Genomic DNA, 20,472 nt, shown 5'->3' on the forward strand with positions numbered 1-20,472 from the left:
TTCTGATTCTAGATCATTTTGTGTTTTCACACAGTTGAATTTACAATTTCCTGTGCTTATGGCCTGTGCTCTTTTACGAGTAGAGCTTTTCAAAAGACTTGTCACTGCTTTTGCGTTGTTACTACCAATGGCTGGTTTCAATGCGAGATCGACCTACCTTGGTGCCTACTGTAATAGTAGGTGCCTAAGCTGCTTACAGCCAAAGGGCCTAGACGCTGTTGACATGGGGAAAGGAACAGAAAACAGACTTTGTTGTTTCCCTATAGGACATAATTTCAAGATGGGTCACTGTGGCTGTAAATTCTTTTTTTTTCTTTTACATTGTGTTGTTTAAGTGTTCCCTTTATTTTTTTGAGCAGTGTAGATAAAAGGTATCGGTGCTCACCGGCCATTGGACATAAACATTACACAGAAGTTGGAAATTGCAAATGCAACAATGAGTGGTTTGGAAGGAATCAGTGGCTAACTGCAAGCATTGCAAGGCAATCATAAGGCTGCTATTCAGTGCTGTGGCTGTGGCCGCGTGTTCCCAAGTCTCAGATTAATGGTCTCTTTTCCCGAGTTTAAAATGATAAACATTCAACTTTTAACTCGGAACTGCAAAATCTGACTTTAGTGAGTTCAAGACAACTGGGAACTCGGGAAAAATGAGCTACAACTGGGAAAATACGTTTCGAACTTTCATCTAACTTGGAATTGTAAATCGGGAACTCCGGCCTCTTTCTAGAGCTATGACCTGAAGATCACTGACATCATCATGATTGAACCTTTTTTTTCTTCGAGTTCCCTGTCTTGAAAGCACCATAAATCCAGAGAATGCCAGACTTTGATGACAAAATTTGCCTACAAAGGACCGCCGCACCACCTTCCTGTTCAAGTGAGCACAGCGTAACAAGGTGAGTCCAAAAATGTCTTGTATGCTGCTGCATAAATGATGTAGTACGCCAGGGAGATATGTATGCTGTAGCTAAGTATGTAATACTAAGTGTATGTTGTGTAGTAAACTGTTAGTAGCCCATGTGCCTCACCTGTCACGCCTGCTCCTGCTCTCCCTCTATGGCGCTCGAGGGCTCCAGACTGCCTTCATTACCGCACACATATCACCATCGTCATGCGCACATGCACTTCATCTCCGGTCACCATCTCACCCAGCAGCGCATTATTGGACTCATCTGAACTTCATTACCTTGTTGATAGCCCCTCCTGTATCTGTCTGTTTCTTTGGTTCAATCCCTGTGTCAGCATTAATGTTGCCGTGTGTTCCTGTCCAGACGCTGTCTTGTCCTGTTCCATGTCCGAGGTTAATTAAATGTTCAGTCCCTGTACCTGCTTCTCGTTCCTTACATCACCCTAATAATTTGGTCTATTTTCACCTCTTAATTTTGCTTATTGTTCTGACTTGGTGGTGCACATGTAGCCTATAACCTGTTTTTGAGAAATGTAATCATTGAAAATTGTAAGAGTTTTCATTGTCTGCTTATATTCCCCCTTTATTTATCCTACGGTTCTGACTTAGTGTATAGGGAGAACACTGTAAGAACGGCCCATGTTCTGAATTCTGTCGCTGTACATTTAAAAAGTGCTGAACAAATAGTTATATTGACTACGTCCATCCTAGCTCGCTCATTAATGTCTTAATTGAAATTAGGGATTGCCTCTTATCGGCTTGTCGTCCCCTTATGCAATAGTTTGTACATCTCAATTGTCAGTAGAACCACGGGACGGTTGAGCTAACGTAAGCTAGTGCGATTAGCATGAGGTTGTAAGTAACAAGAACATTTCCCAGGACATAGACATATCTGATATTGGCAGTAAGCTTACATTCTTGTTAATCTAACTGCACTGTCCAATTTACAGTAGTTATTACAGTGAAAGAATATCATGCTATTGTTTGAGGAGAGTGCACAGTTTTGAACTTGAAAAGTTATTATTAAACCAATTAGGCACATTTGTGCAGTCTTGATACACAATTTTGAACATAAATGCAATGGTTCATTGGAACAGTCTAAAACTTTGCACATGCACTGCTTCCATCTTGTGGCCGATGAGAGCTTTATAGACGCTACCCTGGCGTCCGAGCTAGGCATCCCCACTCAGCCCCTCTCCATTCCCATGGACGTCCGCATGCTGGACGGGAGCTCTATAGTCCGGGTCACCCACAACACCACCCCCATCACGCTACGGGTGTCAGGGAACCACAGCGAGACAATAAAATTCCAGCTAATTAAGTCTCCTCAGGTTCCCATGGTATTAGGATTCTCTTGGTTCCAGTGACACAATCCCCTTACTGACTGGTCTGCTGGTGCCATCATTGGTTGGAGCCAGTTTTGCCATGCTCAGTGCCTGAAGTCAGCACAGCCTGCCCCGGGGACGTCTTCCTGGGGGCTCGGAAGTTGCCCCGGACCTCTCCACCATTCCCACGGAGTACCAGCACCTCCGGAAGGTGTTAAGTAAGGCCCGGGACTTCACTTCCGCCGCACCGACCCTATGATTGCGGGATTGACCTTCTCGCGGGGACGACTGTACTCTCTGTCGGATCCGGAGACCAAGGCTATGGAGGACTACATTGAGGACTCCCTAGCTGCAGGGTTCCCCCGCCGGCACCTGTGAATCGACTACCGGGGTCTCAACGACATCACGGTGAAGAACAGCTACCTGCTACCACTCATCTCCTCAGCCTTCGAGCCGCATCAGGGGGCCACCGTGTTCTCCAAGCTGGACCTACAGAACGCCTACCACCTGGTGCGAATACGAGAAGGGGACAAGTGGAAGACTGCCTTCAACATGGCCAGCTTTCACTATGAGTGTCTGGTCATGCCATTTGGCCTTACCAACACCCCTGCTGTGTTCCAGGCTCTAGGTAATGATGTTCTCCGTGACATGTTGAACCAGTTTGTCTTCGTCTACCTCAACGACATCCTCATCTTCACCTGCTCCACCCAAGAACCCATGCTCCACATCTGACAAGTTCTCCAACGCCTCCTGGAGAACCAGCTTTTTTTGAAAGCAGAGATGTGCGAATTCCATCGCTCCACCATCCCCTTCCTGGGTCACATCATCACTGCAGGGAGTGTACAGATGGGAAGGTGAGAGCGGTGGTGGATTGGCCCCAGCTATTGTCCAGGGTGAGTTTCTTGCGGTGAAGATGGTGTTGGAGTGGAGGCACTGGCTGCAGGGGACGGAATATCCGGTCATTGTGTGGACCGACCACAAGAACCTGGAATATCTCCGCACTGCCAACCGCCAAGCGTCACAATTCCAGGCAAGCTAGATGGGCCCTGCTTTTCACCCGGTTCAACTTCTCCCTCTCATACCAACCGGGATCCAAGAATGTCAAGCAGGATGCACTGTTGCACCGCTATAGCCCCACGGCTACAACCCCATAACCCGAGACCATCCTTCCCACCTCATGACTGGCGACAGCACTCAGCTGGGGGATAGCGAAGCAGGTTTGTGAGGTGCAGCATTCCCGGCTGAACCCCACTGGGGGCCCAGATAACCGGATGTTTGTTCCTGATGCGGTCCGCCCCTCAGTCCTGGAGTGGACCCACTCCTCCAGCCTTGCCTGCTACTGGCCTTTGTGCAACAACGCTTTTGGTGGCCTGATTCCAGACGTCTCCGTGTTCGTCGCCACATGCACAGTCTGTACACAGAACAAGACCCCTTGGCAAGCTCCGGCTGGTCTCCTTCAATCTCTGCCTGTCCCTCACCGTCCCAGGTCTCATATAGCCCTGGACTTTGTCACGGGTCTCCCCCCATCTGATGGCAACACCACCATCCTGACAGTAGTGGATTGGTTTTCCAAAGCCACTAACTTAATTCCTCTCCCCAAGCTACCCTCAGCCAAAGAGACGGCCCAGCACGTCTTCCGGATCCATGGACTCCCAGTAGACATGGTCTCTGACCAGGGTCCTCAGTTCTCGTCCCGGTTCTGGAAGGCGTTATGCACACACATTGGGTCGTCGGCCAGCCTGTCCTTCGGGTTCCACCCCAGTCCAACGGCCAGGTGGAGCGAGCCAAAGAAGACTTGGAAACGACTCTTCGCTGCCTGGTCTCCGCCAACCCCACCACCTGGAGCCAGCAACTAGTGTTGGTTGAATACGCCCACAACACCCTTCCTTGCTCTGCTACAGGTCTCTCGCCCAATGAGTGTTCCCTGGGTTATCAGCCCTCACTCTTCCCTGAGTAAGAGGAAGAGGTGGGCATACGTTCGGCACAGATGTTTGTCCGCCGCTGTCGTCATACTTGGAAGAGAGCCCGGTTGGCCCTTCAAGACCACCTCCAGGTATCGATGACAAGCGGACCTCCCCGGTATCGTCTCGGGCAGAAGGTATGGTTATCCACCCGGGATCTGCCCCTCCGGGTGGAATCTCTCAAACTTTGCCCGCAGTTTATCGGCCCTTTCCCCATCTCCAAGGTCATTAGCCCCTCTGTGGTTCGTCTTCTGTTGCCCCGTACCCTCCGTATACATCCCACTTTTCAGGTGTCTAAAATCAAACCCATGTCTCACAGCCATTTGTCTCCTGTTTCCAGGCACACCCCTCTCCCCCATCTCATCGACGGCCAACCAACATACACGGTGAGGCGTCTGCTGAAGGTTTGACCTCGGGGCAGGGGATTCCAGTACCTGGTTGACTGGGAGGGTTATGGTCCAGAGGAGAGGTGCTGCGTCCCCCAGGACTACCTGGACCCAGGCCTCAACGCTGATTTCCAACACCGGCACCCCGGTCAACCAGATATGTGCCCAGGTAGAACACCAGGTGGTGCCCCTGGGGTGGGGGGGGGGGGGGGGGTACTGTCACACCCTGATCTGTTTCACCTGTCTTTGTGCTTGTCTCCACCCCCTTCAGGTGTTGCCCATAATATTTCCCATTATCCCCAGTGTATTTATACCTGTGTTCTCTGTTTGTCTGTTGCCAGTTTGTTTTGTCCGTCAAGCCTACCAACGTTTTTCCCCTTGCTCCTGTCTTTTTCTGTAGTTCCAGTTTTCTAGTTTTCCCGGTTTTGACTATACTGCCTGCCCTGATCCTGCCTGCTGTTCTGTACCTTTTGACAGATCTGGATTACTGACCTGTTGTTTTGCCTGCCCCTGTTCTAGTAATAAACTTTTGATACTTCGACACTGTCTGCATCTGGGTCTTCCCTAAAACATGACAGAATTTAGCATTTTAGACCAACAATAAGCTAAAATGTCCTTGAACTAACATCTTGATCACTGTATAATATACTATACAACACAAACAAATACATACTGTGATGTAATATACTGTACGACACTGACAAAAGTTTATTCATTAAAACGAGCACTACAATTTCCAAGCACCGCCAATACGAGCAAAGATTTTCAAATTGCTTTCATATCACACAATTATACCATTTATAAAATGTTCATATATACTGTATGTAATATGTTTTTATATAGACAAGCTAAAAAAAATACAAAATTGACAAATTATCCAATGGATTAACATGCATTTGCTCCCCCTATTTTAATCTGCTCCACGGCTGTTTGGCTCATCTCAGTGGTGAAGAGGAATAACTTTGTTTCTGATTAATAAACAATACCATGCTGGTGGGTGGTAACATTCAAATAATACCCAGCCCTGAAACGAAACGTACTGTAGACTGAAATAAGTTGACTATTGACTACTTTGAAATACATCTTAATTACCAAAGCTTTATTAAAAAATTGGCAGGAGCAAAACAGTGAGCGGACATACCCATTTTATCTATTGTCACGACTTCCGTCAAAGTTGGTTCCTCTCCTTGTTCGGGTGAGGTTCGGTGGTCGATGTCACCGGTCTTCTAGCCATCGCCGATCCACTTTTCATTTTTCCATTTGTTTTGTCTTGTTTTCCCACACACCTCGTTTACATTCCCTAATTATTTGACGTGTATTTAACCCTCTGTTCCCCCCATGTCTGTTTGTGGAATTGTTTGTTGTTTCATGTATGTGCACGTTAATCTGGTTTGCGCTGGGTTATGTCAACCCGTATTGTGTTTAGTGTTCTTAATGCCTTGTGTTTTATTCCCAAAATAAAAGGCTCTGTTTGCTACCCAAATTCTGCTCTCCTGCGCCTGACTCACTTACAGACAGTTACGCATACCTAACATCTATGTAGGCTATTACATTATTTTAGCCAGCTCCTGTTATTATTTTGGATGTTCGTGAAAACCATATAATATATATGCCCATCATGGAAAGAGATAAGATAATCGGGTGACTCTGATATTTAGAAACATTTAATTAAGTTATTTTCCTGTAACAATCCATTTCATTTGTTTAAAAAACAAGTCCTTAGTAGGCTACCCTTACCCTACTATAACAATAACGAAAGCTGGTTCAACAGCAATGTGTCTGGTGTCTCTTATCCTGGCCATTCATTAGCCAAGTTGCCTGTCCCTAAAAATATTCTAAATGTTCTACTTGTGAGGCTTCTGCTTACAAGCTTTTGCATTATTCACAATTCACATAGGCCTACATGCTTTTCAAATCAAATTTTACTGGTCACATACGCTGAATATAACTTTCCAGTGAAATGCTTATTTATGAGCCCATTCCAAACAATGCAGAGTTAACATGTTAGAAAAATATTTACTTAATAAAAAAGGAAGTAGTAACACATCAAAAACAATAACGAGGCTATATACAAGGAGTACCAATAGTGAATCGATGTACAAGGTAGTTGAGGTAATTGAGGAAATACAGTATGTGGGTAGGGGTAAAAGTGACTAGGCAATCAGGATATATAATAAACAGAGTAGCAACAGTTTGTGTGTGAGTGTGTGTGTGTGTGTGGTGTCAATATGCATGTGTGTGTTTTGTGTGTGAAAGTGTGTGTGTGTGTGTGTGGGTGTGTGTGTGTGTGTGTGTGTGTGTGTGTGTGTGTGTGTGTGTGTGTGTGTGTGTGTGTGTGTGTGTGTGTGTGTGCGTGTGTGTGTGTGTGTGTGTGTGTGTGTGTGTGTGTGTGTGTGTGTGTGTGTGTGTGTTGGAGTGTAAGTGTAGTATGTGTGAGTGTATGGGTAGAGTCTAGTTGAGTGTGCATAGAGCCAATGCAAGGGAGTCAGTGCAAAATAATTAAGATTTATTAATAAATAATGCAGGGTGTAAATGTAAATTGTTCGGGTAGCCATTTGATTAACTGTTCAGCAGTCTTATGGCTTGGGGTAGAAGCTGTTTAGGTGCCTTTTGGTCCCAGACTTGGTGCTCTGGTACTGCTTGCCTTGCAGAGAGAACAGTCTATGACTTGGGTGCCTGGAGTCTTTGACAATTTTTAGGTCCTTCCTCTGACTTCGCCTGGTATAGAGTTCCTGGATGTCTGGGAGTTCGGCCCCATGATGTACTGGGGCGTACACACTACCCTCTGTAGCGCCTTGTAGTCGGATGGTGCAGCTGTATAACTTTTTGAGGATATTAAGGCATTGTCGTAACCTCTTCACGACTGTTTTGGTGTGTCTGGACCATGATAGGTCCTTGGTGAAGTGGACACCGAGGAACTTGAAGCTCTCGACCTGTTCCACAACACCACCGTCGATGTGAATGTGGGCTTGTTCAGCCCTCCGTTTCCTGTAGTCCACTATAAGCTCCTTTCTCTTGCCCACATTGAGGGAGAGGTTGTTCTCATGGCACCACACTGCCAGGTCTTTGACCTCCTCCCTATAGGCTGTCTCATCGTTGTCGGTGATCAGGCCTACCACCGTTGTGTTGTCGGCAAACTTAATGATGGTGTTGGAGGCGTGCACAGCTACGTAGTCGTGGGTGAACAGGGAATACAAGAGGGCAATGCAAAGATTGTCAATAACTTACAGAACTTGAGACAAATGCATGCAGTATTAAGCCATAGAAGCCGTGTATGTATGTTTATGTATGTGTATAGGTATGTATATTGATATATATCTGTATTCAATATGTATGTATGTGTATGTACAGTGCTTTCGGAAAGTATTTTTTCAAATTTTGTTACGTTACATCCTTATTCTAAAATTGATTAAATAAAAAATCCTCGACACACAATACCCCATAATGACGAATCAAAAACAGGTTTTTAGACATGTTTGTAAATGTATAAAAATAAAAAACAGAAATACCTTATTTACCTAACTATTCAGACCCTTTGTTATGAGACTCAAAATTGAGCTCAGGTGCATCCTGTTTCCATTGATCATCCTTGAGATGTTTCTATAACTTGATTTGAGTCCACCTGTGGTAAATTCAATTGATTGGACATTATTTGGAAAAGCACACACCTGTCTATACAAGGTCCCACAGTTCCATGTCAGAGCAAACTAGGATTGTGCAGAAGCACAGATCTGGGGAAGGGTACCAAAAAAAATTCTGCAGCATTGAAGGTCCCAAGAACACAGTGGCCTCCATCATTCTTAAATGGAAAAAGTTTGGAACCAACAAGACTCTTCCAAGAGCTGGCCGCTCAGCCAAACTGAGCAATCAGGGAAAAGGGCCTTCATCAAGGTGACCAAGATCCCGATGGTTACTGTTTTTCAGTGCAGGGACTGGAAGACTAGTCAGAATCGAGGCAAAGATTAACAGAGAAAAGTACATAGAGATAATTGATGAAAACCTGCTCCAGAACATTCTGGACCTTAGACTGGGGCTAAGTTTCACCTTCCAACAGGACAACGACCCTAAGCACAGAGCCAAGACGACGTAGGAGTGGCTTCGTGACAAGTCTCTGAATGTCCTTGAGTGGCCCAGCCAGAGCCCGGACTTGAACCCGATCGAACATCTCTGAAAAGACCTGAACATAGCTGTGCAGCAACGCTCCCCATCCAATCTGAAAGAGCTTGAGATGATCTGCAGAGAGGAATGGGAGAAATTCCCCAAATACAGCTGTGCCAAGCTTGTAGCGTCATGCCCAAGAAAGACTTGAGGCTGTAATCTCTGCCAAAGATCCTTCAACAAAGTACTGAGTAAAGGGTCTGAATACTTATGTAAATGTGATATCAGTATTATTTGAATATACATTTGCAAAAAATAAAATAAAATTTGCTTTGTCATTATGGTTTATTGTGTGTAGATTGATGAGGGGTCTGAATACTTTCCGAATGCACTGTATGTATGTGTGTATATATGCAGTACCAGTCAAAAGTTTGGACACAGCTACTCATTCAAGGATTTTCTTTATTTTACTATTGTCTACATTGTAGAATAATAGTGAAGACATCAACATTTTCAAATAACACATATGGAATCATTTAGTAACCAAAAAAGTGTTAAACAAATCAAAATATATTTTATATCTGGAATGCAGTGCATTGTTAATTTGTGGAATGCATTTGAGCCAATCAGTTGTGCTGTGACAAGGTAGGGGTGGTATACAGAAGATAGCCCTATTTGGTAAAATACCAAGTCCATATTATGGCAGGAACAGCTCAAATAAGCAAAGAGAAATGACAGTCCATCATTACTTTAAGACATGATGGTCAGTCTATCTGGAACATAGAACTTTGAACAAGAACTTTGAACGTTTCTTCAAGTGCATTCTCAAAAACATCAAGCGCTATGAAGAAACTGGCTTTCATGAGGACCCTAACAGGAAAGAAAAACCCAGAGTTACCTCTGTTGCAGAAGATAAGTTCATTAGTGTTTACTGCACCTCAGAAATTCCCTCCCAAATAAATGCTTCACAGAGTTAAAACCTCTTACATCTAGATGTTCCGCTAGCGGAACGCCTCGCCAATATCCAATGATAGGGCATGGCGCGCATTACAAACTCCTCAAAAATCCTCAAACTTCCATTTTTCAAACATATGACTATTTTACGCCATTTTAAAGACAAGACTCTCCTGTATCTAACCACATTATCCGATTTCAAAAAGGCTTTACAACGAAAGCAAAACATTAGATTATGTCAGGAGAGTACCCAGCCAGAAATAATCACACACCCATTTTTCAAGCTAGCATATAATGTCACAAAAACCAAAACCACAGCTAAATGCAGCACTAACCTTTGATGATCTTCATCAGATGACACTCCTAGGACATTATGTTATACAATACATGCATGTTTTGTTCAATCAAGTTCATATTTATATCAAAAAACAGCTTTTTACATTAGCATGTGATGTTCAGAACTAGCATACCCACTGAAACTTCCGGTGAATTTACTAAATTACTCACGATAAACGTTCACAAAAAACATAACAATTATTTTAAGAATTATAGATACAGAACTCCTTTATGCAATCGCTATGTCAGATTTTAAAATAGCTTTTCGGTGAAAGCACATTTTGCAATATTCTGAGTAGATAGCCCGGCCATCATGGCTAGCTATTTTGACACCCACCAAGTTTGGCACTCACCAAACTCAGATTTACTATAAGAAAAATTGGATTACCTTTGCTGTTCTTCGTCAGAATGCACTCCCAGGACTTCTACTTCAACACCCAATGTTGTTTTGGTTCCAAATAATCCATAGTTATATCCAAATAGCTGCGTTTGTACTTGCGTTCAAGACACTACCCGAAGGGTGCCGCGCCGGCGCGTATCGTGACAAAAAAATTCAAAATATGCCATTACCGTACTTCGAAGCATGTCAAACGCTGTTTAAAATCAATTTTTATGCTCCCGTGTCATTGTTCTCAGATCGTCCACTTTCCAAATGCGCTACTGTTTTTCGCCCAGGGACTGCAGAGTCATCATTCCCCGTTCTGGCGCCTTCTGAGAGCCTATGGGAGCCTTAGAAAATGTCACGTTACAGCAGAGATCCTCTATTTTCCATAAAGAGGCTATAGAAGGCCAAGAAATGGTCAGAGAGTGCACTTCCTGTATGGAATCTTCTCAGGTTTTGGCCTGCCATATGAGTTCTGTTATACTCACAGACACCATTCAAACAGTTTTAGAAACTTTAGAGTGTTTTCTATCCAAATCGACGAATTATATGCATATTCTAGGTTCTGGGCAGGAGTAGTAACCAGATTAATTCGGGTACGTTTTTTTTATCCGGCCGTGAAAATACTGCCCCCTATCCTAAACAGGTTAAAGTAACAGACACATATCAACATCAACTGTTCAGAGGAGACTGAGTGAATCAGGCCTTCATGGGCGAATTGCTGCAAAGAAAACACCACTGAAGGACACCAATAGGAAGAAAAGACTTGCTTTGGCCAAGAAACACGAGCCATGGACATTAGACCGGTGGAAATCTGTCCTTTGGTCTGATGAATCCAAATTTTAGATTTTTGGTTCCAACCGCCATGTCTTTGTGAGACGCAGAGTAAGTGAACGGATGATCTCCACATCTGTGGTTCCCACTGTGAAGAATGGAGGAGGAGGTGTGATGGTGTGGCTGTGCTTTGCTGATGACACTGTCGCCAATTTAGTTAGAATTCAAGGCACACTTAAACAATCACTGCTACCACAGCATTCTGCAGCAATACACCATCACATCTGGTTTGGGCTTAGTGGGACTTTAATTTGTTTTTCAACAGGACAATGACCCAACACACCTCCAGGCTGTGTAAGGGCTATTGACCAAAAAGGAAAGTGATGGAGTGCTGCATCAGATGACCTAGCCTCCACAATCAACCGACTTCAACCCAATTGAGATGGTTTGGGATTTGTTGGACCGCAGAGTGAAGGAAAATCAGCCAACAAGTGCTCAGCATATGTGGGAACTCCTTCAAGACTGTTGGAAAAGCATTCCAGGTGAACCTGGTTGAGACAATGCCAAGAGTGTGCAAAGCTGTCATCAAGGCAAGGGGTGGCTACTTTGAAGATTCTAAAATCTAAAATATATTTTGATTTGTTTCACACTTTTCTGGTTACTACATGATTCCATATGTGTTATTTCATAGTATTGATGTATTCACTATTCTTCTAGAAAATAGTCAAAATAAAGAAAAACCCTTGAATGAGTAGGTGTCTCCAAACTTTTGACTGGTACTGTATATATTTACAAAAAAGTATATTGGGGATTGGAAATGATGCAGACAATTACATTGATGGAAGCTACAATCTATCTGCAATATTAAAGCTAATCTACCCCCCCCCCCCCCCCCAAGCCCTCTTACAACTTGTTTTTTCATCAAAACCCAGCCCTTTCGCTCCGTCGCAAGCTATTGTGCTCATAATAACGGCATTGAAAATAGAACAAATATTCCTGACACACACCCTCGGTCTACTGCTCAACCGCCATTGTGTTAGGTCTGTTAAAATAAAAACCCCTGGGGATAAGTGTGTTTAGCCTCCAGAAGTTAGGTACCATCATTTAGAGAGGTTTACATCTCAGCCTGCCTACTCATAATGCATAGCCATGTAGATCAGCGCTGTGATACGTTGGCCATGCGAGCAGGGGCGACAGTGTGTGTGTGAGGACCCATCTTGTCTCTGCCTCTCTCTCTCTCTCTCCAGTTCCCCTGCTGTTTCAGGCCCAGCTTTTAACCGCTGACACTGGGAATACATGCCACAATCGGCCGGCAATGAGTCATCCGTCAATCTCAAATGACTGACTGGCTGATTCGTAGTGCAGCAAGTGCAGTGGGCAATTTGGGAGCATGTCCACTTTAATATACAATGATATGATTATGGAATGTGATTATACATGATTTATAAACATGCCTGGAATTCTTTCAATTGCTTTTTCTCTCTCTTTATCTTTATTCATCTCTCTCTCACGAACACACACACACACACACACACACACACACACACACACACACACACACACACACACACACACACACACACACACACACACACACACACACACACACACACACACACACACACACACACACACACACACAAACACACACACACACACACACACACACATGCCCTTACTCTAAAGTTTCTCATCCCAAAGAGAGGGAAGTCTCCTCCCAAAGTCAGTGTGGGAGAGATGCTGCCCATAGGTATGCAGACAGACTGTCAGTTAGTCGCCTGCAGTATGAACTATGAGCAGTAATTAAAGAAAAGAGGGAAGAAGGGACGGAGGGGGGTACATCTGCTCCCCTCTTTATCAGCCTAATCAAGCAGCACCGAGTGGGCTGGCGTTTCGTTCCGCCAGCATCCGGGGGTAAGGGGGCTAAAAGACCCCGAAACAGGAATCGACATCAGGACTAATGATAATTCAATTAAAAGGTTACTCACTCAAGGGAGTGCACACATTATTATCTCTCTCTCTCTCTCTCTCTCTCTCTCTCTCTCTCTCTCTATCTATCTATCTATCTATATATCTCTCCTTCTCTCTCTCTGTCTCTCTCTCTCTCCTGGAGTCCCCAGAATGGCCTAATTGAGGTCTGCCCCTCAGTGTCGGGGTGATGACGAAGAGGATGCCCCCAACGTGTCTCAAGGGCTGTTCTCCTAATTGGTTAATTAATCCTTACAAGTCTCGCCTGCAGTGCCCGAGGCGTGTGTGCTGATAGAGAAAGTGGGGGGCAGGAGGGGATGTGTGATGGAGGGGGATGTGTGATGGTGGGGGGTAGTGCGAACAATGTTTGACAATGACATCAATGTGCGCCCAGGGGATGGAAGCTGGGCTTCTGAAAGAGTAGCACAAAGTCGTATCCCGACTCTCCTGCAATGGGTTTTTCGTCTATTATTATTTAGATTTTTTAATGTTTTTCTAAATTCAAGGGTTGCTCACTGAGGTTTCAAGCAGACACGTTTTAAGTGTAACAATGTTCAAACAAAAGCCCTTCAAGGATATGACTACACCGTATATTTACAAACTTGGGTCCTCTAGGTGAAGCCATCTCTGTGTTGTGTTTCATTCTGTGTTCTGAAGAGTTACTTTGGGCTTAGGGGAAGGGCAGGCTTGTGATAGACCCACAGTGTTGGTCTGGGTGACACTCACTGAAAGAGACAAGTACGTAATTTGCCCTGAGTTCCAACACAACACACTCTTGCATAATCCATGTATTTTCACTACCATAAAAATGCTTTTTAAATACATCATGGGGTTTAGTTCAAAATCTGATATATTTGAGAAGGTAAATGTACATGTACTTCATTGATTTATAGTGCATAGAACAGAATTGTGTCTTCACTTTAAAAGACTGAAATATAGGGTATCTGTTAGCGTCCTTCAAGGTATGTAGACAGAAGTATTGAGATTGTCAATGATAAACAGCTCTGCTATAAAAGTTTCCATTTGCCATGGTTTGCAATTGTACGTGCTGCCACGGAGCTCTCCACACATTGTGACACAGGCTAAACTAAGGGAACTTTTTAACTAGTGTATCTGTATATACTGTATACAGGTACAGTGTCTGACAGCCCTAAATATACAGTTTTAAATATGTAAATTATATATCAGTGTTCACATTATTTATTTAGCATGGGAATAAACCATGTAATCTACTGTATTTCTTACTCTGGATTTTCTTCTGGATCAAGATTCATTCTATAAATATTATGAATCACCTTTGGATCATTTTAGATGCACAATCCAAGTATAACATCCTCTAAACCAACAGCGGTTCTTGTTTGCGTTTGCTGCTCATGGTGTAAAATGTTCCACCAGCCTGCTCATTGGAGGGGAATGCTGACTGTGCACACACTGTGCACATAGCCATTTTCTGAGCTGATGGGTTCACTGAGGACACTTAAAATTGGCTTGATGAATGAAGAAGCCTGCACACACACACTAATCCCATACGCACTGCAGGGCTGCATCCCAAATGGAACGTTATTCCCTTTATAGTGCACTACCTTTGACCAGGGTACACAGAGCTCTGATAAAAAAGAATAGTGCACTATGTAGGGAATAGGGTGCCATTTGGGACACAAACCAAGACAAACCATGAACGTGCAAAAAACACATTCAGTTTAACATGATCCAGTCATAATGTCCAAATGTGAGGATGAGATACGGATGGCGCACACCTCCTGGATTCAAATAGTATTGTTTTTATTTGAATATGTTGAAAGTTTGATGACATTTGTCTGGAATGGTCTGCATAGATGGCTGTAGTTTGCTATTGTGCAACCCTACCATTGGTTCCATTGCGCCAGGCAAGCTCAATGAAGCGCAGCTGAAGTTTGAAATAAAACAAATACTATTTGTACCCCCAGTTTGATACGGTGACAGGGTCCATTGACAGACACCACAAGACAGTCTACGATAGTTGACTCACTCGTTCGTCTTCGAAATCCCCTTCAGATTCTCTTGACTGTAGCATGAGAACTAAACACTACAAGCCTGGATATGTCCGCTCCCAGTCCTTTGCCCAATATATTATTGAACTCTTAAAATCCAGGCCTTATACGGAGCAGAACTGTTGACCAAGCACTCCTCAGATAAACAGTATATGTGGTCTCCAACCAAAGATGGCTGAAGTCAAACAAAACGCTTGTCTTGGACACATTGGGCCTGAGGCAAGGACAAATGCAGCCACACAACAGACTGTACGTGACATGACAGGGACTCAAACAAACCCAGGCGGACACATATCGACACCCAGACTGGGGGTGGGGTAGGGGTGGGGAAGGTGGGGGGGGCACGCACAAGCCTTTCACTAAGGAAGTGACCCTCCCCTCTTAAAAAGGATCTATTGTGTGTGTGTGTGTGTGTGTATGTGTGTGTGTGTGTGTGTGTGTGTGTATACTAACCCCATGACAGTTACCTCTCCCTCAGGCCCTATTAGTTTAGTTAGCTAACGTTATAGTCCTGTACTGAACTCTGAAAGCCATCAGCTAAATCATATAAGCTATCTTTTTTGGTTTACACACTGTCAATCAATTTCGTCTATGCCATGGTAGTCAGTGCTAGACTGGTAGATACCTTCTGCAGAGTTAACATGTTTGTTTGTTCATTCTATCTTGACTTACGTTAGCTAACATCAGCTAGTTAATGTTAGCAAATAAGAGTAGCTCAATCTGGTAGACATCTATTCCACCCTTGTCTGGAAAACACTGTTACTAAAAATGGAATTGTCGATATAGCTAACTCACTCTGTGTGTTGGTAGTAATGATGAATGAGTATAAATGGTCTATGGTTCGTTAGTAAAGATGGTGCCGACAGAGATGGTTACCTCGCTTCAAGTCCTTAGGAAACTATGCAGTATTTTGTTTTTTTATGTATTATTTCTTACGTTGTTAGCCCAGAAAATCTTAAGTGTTATTAAATACAACCGTGAAGAACTATTGAGTATAAGAGCGACGTCAACTTACCAACATTACAACCAGGAATACGACTTCCCCAAAGCAGATCTTTGTTCGGACCACCACCCAGGACAGTGGATCTAATCCCAGAAGCCAACCCAAAACAACATCGCCGCAGAAGAGGCAGACGTAGCGGCCTCCTGGTAAGGCTCCGTAGGCGCGCACACCGCCTCTGAGTATACTACTCGCCAATGTCTAGTCTCTTGACAACAAGGTAGACAAAATTAGAGCATGGGTTGCCTTCCAGAGAGACATCAGAGATTAGTACAGGTCAGTACAGGTGCATCAAAGCTGGGACCGAAAGACTGAAAAACAGCTTCTATCTCAAGGCCATCAGACTGCTCAACAGCAATCATTAACTCAGAGAGGCTGCTGCCTACATAGAGACTCATATTACTGGCCACTTTAATAAATGGATCACTAGTCACTTTAAACAATGCCACTTTAATAGTGTTAACATATCTAACATTATTCATCTCATATGTATATACTCTACCTTCTACCATTTATTGCACCTTGCCTATGCCGCTCGGCCATCGCTCATCCATATATTTATATGTACATATTCTTGTTTATTCCTTTACACTTGTGTGTAAAAGGTAGTTGTTGTGAAATTGTTAGATTACTTGTTAGATATTACTGCATGGTCGGAACTAGAAGCACAAGCATTTCGCTACACTCGTATTAACATCTGCTAACCATGTGTATGTGGCCAATAAAATTTGACAAGCACAAGATTGTGGGACAGAAACCAGCAAGGGACACTGAAAGGTATAAAATCAAGACTACAACAGTAATGACACAACCACCTCATTCTCCTTTCTGCAGATTCTCAAAACACAACACAAAGACATGTCTACAAAACATCCCCTGCAAAGGGCTACTATTGACAAGATTGATCTGTCCAAGTCAATGGGCTGGAGGAGGTTTACAGACAGTACTTGAGAAGAGGAAGTGGATATTGGTTGTGCTTAGACAGTAAATGTACAGTATTGTTGTTCTCCCCAATCTCCCATACACAACAATTCATACTGTGTAAGAACTGCCCTCCTAAGACCTTTCACGTCTTCTTTAGCCCCCGAGCCCATTCACCTTGTTAGTTTAACACCTTTACCAATAAAGGCATGTTGCCCTAACTCCCTTCTACAAATGTCAAATGCTAACACCACAACCAGCACCAGCAAATATTTTGCAAGAGGAAGCCCTACACCACTTTTGGCAGTCTTATCCAGCTGGCTGTTCACCACAGACAAGACAAGACCATTCGCCACAAGCACAAATAGTCTCAGCTTCCCCAAACCACCATGCCAAAAACCATTACCAGTGTACCGAAGCTGGATAAAGCACTATGGCTGCGTTTACCCAGGCAGACAAATTCTGATCTTTTTTTCACTAATTGGTCTTTTGACCAATCAAATCAGTTCTGAAAAAGATCTGATGTGATTAAGACCAATTAGTGGGGAAAAGACCAGAATTGGGCTTCCTGAGTAAGCGCTACCTTCCGGTAAGTTTTTGCTGCCACCCCAGTTGCAACTAACCTGGTTCAGTTTATCAACCAGCTAATTATTAGAATCAAGTATGCTAGATTAGGGTTGGAGTGAAAACATACAGGACGGTAAGCTCTCCAGGAACAGGGTTGGAAAGCACTGATGTAGAACCACCATGAAATAAATATGGATCTTTTCGATCAATCTTCAATGATGGCAGGCCTGTGTGGCAAATGGCTTATTTGCATATAAGTCTACTCTAGCTCTGATTGGCTATGGCACACCGGTCTGCATAGACTCCAGTCCTGGACAAGACAGATGTTTTTATTAGGTTTTATTTACTGTAGTGTTTATTAATTGTCCAAACGCAAGGTGCTATGGAATTTTGATAAATGCCTTATTATACGCCATTCCCAAACATTCTATGAATTTATGAAAATGTGAAAATGACCATATCAAAGTGCTTGCTTGTCAGAAAATGATGTGTATATTGAGAGAGCATTAGTTTTTTTTGGGGGGGGGTAGATCAGCTTTAATATTACAGATATATTGTAGCTTTCATCAATGTAATTGTCTGCATCATTTTCAATCCCCATTATGTTTTTTTGTATATACAGTTGAAGTCGGAAGTTTACATACACTTAGGTTGGACTAGAAAATAAAAACTTGTTAGAAAATCATTTGAAATTGACAAGTTGAAAACAGCCTATAAATAAAAACAGGCTGCGTGCCTTGGTTTGAGGGCAGCACGGATTAAATGTACTGTTGCGTAACAATCACATTCTGGAATGAAGAGAACATTCTAACATCACGTGCATAAAAAAACTCACTCTGGGGCGACCGTTAGAGATATTTGGAACTCATGTATGAAAAGGTTAATAAACAAATTAGGCACATTTGGGCAGTCTTGATACCAATTTTTTACAGAAATGCAATGGTTCATTGGATCAGTCTAAACTTTGCACATACACTATTTCACCTGGGCTGAAATAAAACATTATGGCCTTCCTCTTGTATTTCAAAGATGACGGTACAAAAAAATATATAAGAACAGTTGTTTTTTTCTTTGTATTATCTTTAACTATACCTTGTCACCTAAAACCAACACGCATCATCAAACTGGACACCTAAAACCAACACGCATCCCTCCAGGACACCTACATCAACCGATGTCACAGGAAGGCCAAAAAGATCATCAAGGACAACAACCACCCAAGCCACTGCCTGTTCACCCCGCTACCATCCAGAAGGCGAGGTCAGTACAGGTGCATCAAAGCTGGGACCAAAAGACTGAAAAACAGCTTCTATCTCAAGGCCATCAGACTGTTAAATTAACACAGAGGCTGCTGCCTACATACAGACTTGAAATTATTATTTAATAATGCCACTTTAATAATGTTTACTTATCTTGCATTTATATGCTGTATTTTATACCATCTATTGCATCTTGCCTATGCCTCTCTGTCATTGCTCATTCATATATTTATATGTATATATTCTTATTCCTTTACTTAGATTTGTGTGTATTAGGTAGTTGTTGTGGAGCTGTTAGATATGGCTGCACTGTCGGAACTAGAACCACAAGCATTTCACTACACTCACAATAACATCTGCAAACCATGTGTATGTGACCAATAAAATTTGATTTGTATTTTAATAAATATCAGAGACTCAAACCATCTGCCTCCTGTGTCTGCATCTGGGTCTCAACCTGTGTTGTTATAGAAACAGACAAGATGGCGGTGTACACATTGTTGTATTACATCATGGAGCAAAAAAAGTATATTTTAATAATGGAGGATTTTCTAAATTCAAACTGCAACTGGACACGGACATTTTATGTGACTCCAGTTTCCCCGAATCGAGGACGAATGCTAAGGTTGGTCGAAAATTCTCTGTGCTACACCAAACAGTACCTATCTTGTAACTCCCAGTGATGGATACCAAAAATCTTTGGTTAAATCACATAATCTGGTGTAACAATCTGTAGGTAAGACAACTGGTTGTCATGATGAAACAGTAAGAAACTTCAGTACGTTCAGGGAATACAGGGAATACTTGTAAAGCTTTGTGAGGAGTGCTGTCATTATCAAACTGCCATTCAGCTCCTTGTGAGTCATCTGCTTGAAATCCAGAAAGATGTCTAATCCCTCAAGAGGGATACAGCTGCTACAATGACACGCAGGCAAAGTAATTCCACATTTAGAATCCACTATAGGAAGAAGCCCAGGCACCACATGGTATCATTTGTAAGACAAAACGATATAATTGTACTCTATTGTACAGTTTGATCTGTGCCAGCATAACATCAACACTAAGGTAGACTAGTTGAACATGCAAACATGTGCACAGGTGCAGAGATTACATTTACAACAATATCTAACAAATATGGCATAACCCTCAACCTTTTCACAGTGACCAGAACTAACAATTGTATGTAGGTAGGTAGGCAGACAGGATCTACCTACAGCCATGTCTATCAGGCATGCTTAGGCAAATATTTATACAGTAATATATAGTAAAACCAGCTTCAGTTTTAGAGATTTACAACAGTAAATTGGTGTATTATTGTTTCTCCTCACTGTTTGCAAGTAAACGTAGCAGGCTAGCTGAAGCTAGATATGCAATACTTGTTATTTACATCTGTTGGAATCATATCATGCATCATGCGTATAATTTTGAGAGATTGAAATGCATCCACGGTCATAATCATAACCAATTTCAACCCTTGTCAATATTGATACATAGCAAGGTCGTAAAATTACACTGAACATAAATATAAACGCAACAAATCAAATCAAATGTTATTTGTCACATGCGCTGAATACAACAGGTATTCAGCGCATGTGAAATGCTTA

At 42.9% G+C, this 20,472-nt stretch overlaps 1 protein-coding gene across 1 annotated transcript; it reads right to left on the bottom strand.

The window, feature by feature from the left end:
* Window positions 1-5,312: 5,312 nt before the first annotated feature.
* LOC145859581 (uncharacterized) lies at window positions 5,313-20,088 on the bottom strand. The gene is made up of 3 exons (XM_082959554.1): window positions 20,083-20,088; window positions 16,137-16,308; window positions 5,313-7,745 (listed from the first exon to the last, which is right to left on the bottom strand). Exons 1-3 carry the CDS (start codon window positions 20,086-20,088, stop codon window positions 7,156-7,158), a joined length of 768 nt encoding a protein of 255 aa, XP_082815680.1. The 3' UTR covers window positions 5,313-7,155.
* Window positions 20,089-20,472: the final 384 nt, after the last annotated feature.

This window comes from Salmo salar, chromosome 12, assembly GCF_965601325.2.
Source record: "Salmo salar chromosome 12, fSalSal1, whole genome shotgun sequence".
Classification (NCBI taxonomy): domain Eukaryota; kingdom Metazoa; phylum Chordata; class Actinopteri; order Salmoniformes; family Salmonidae; genus Salmo; species Salmo salar.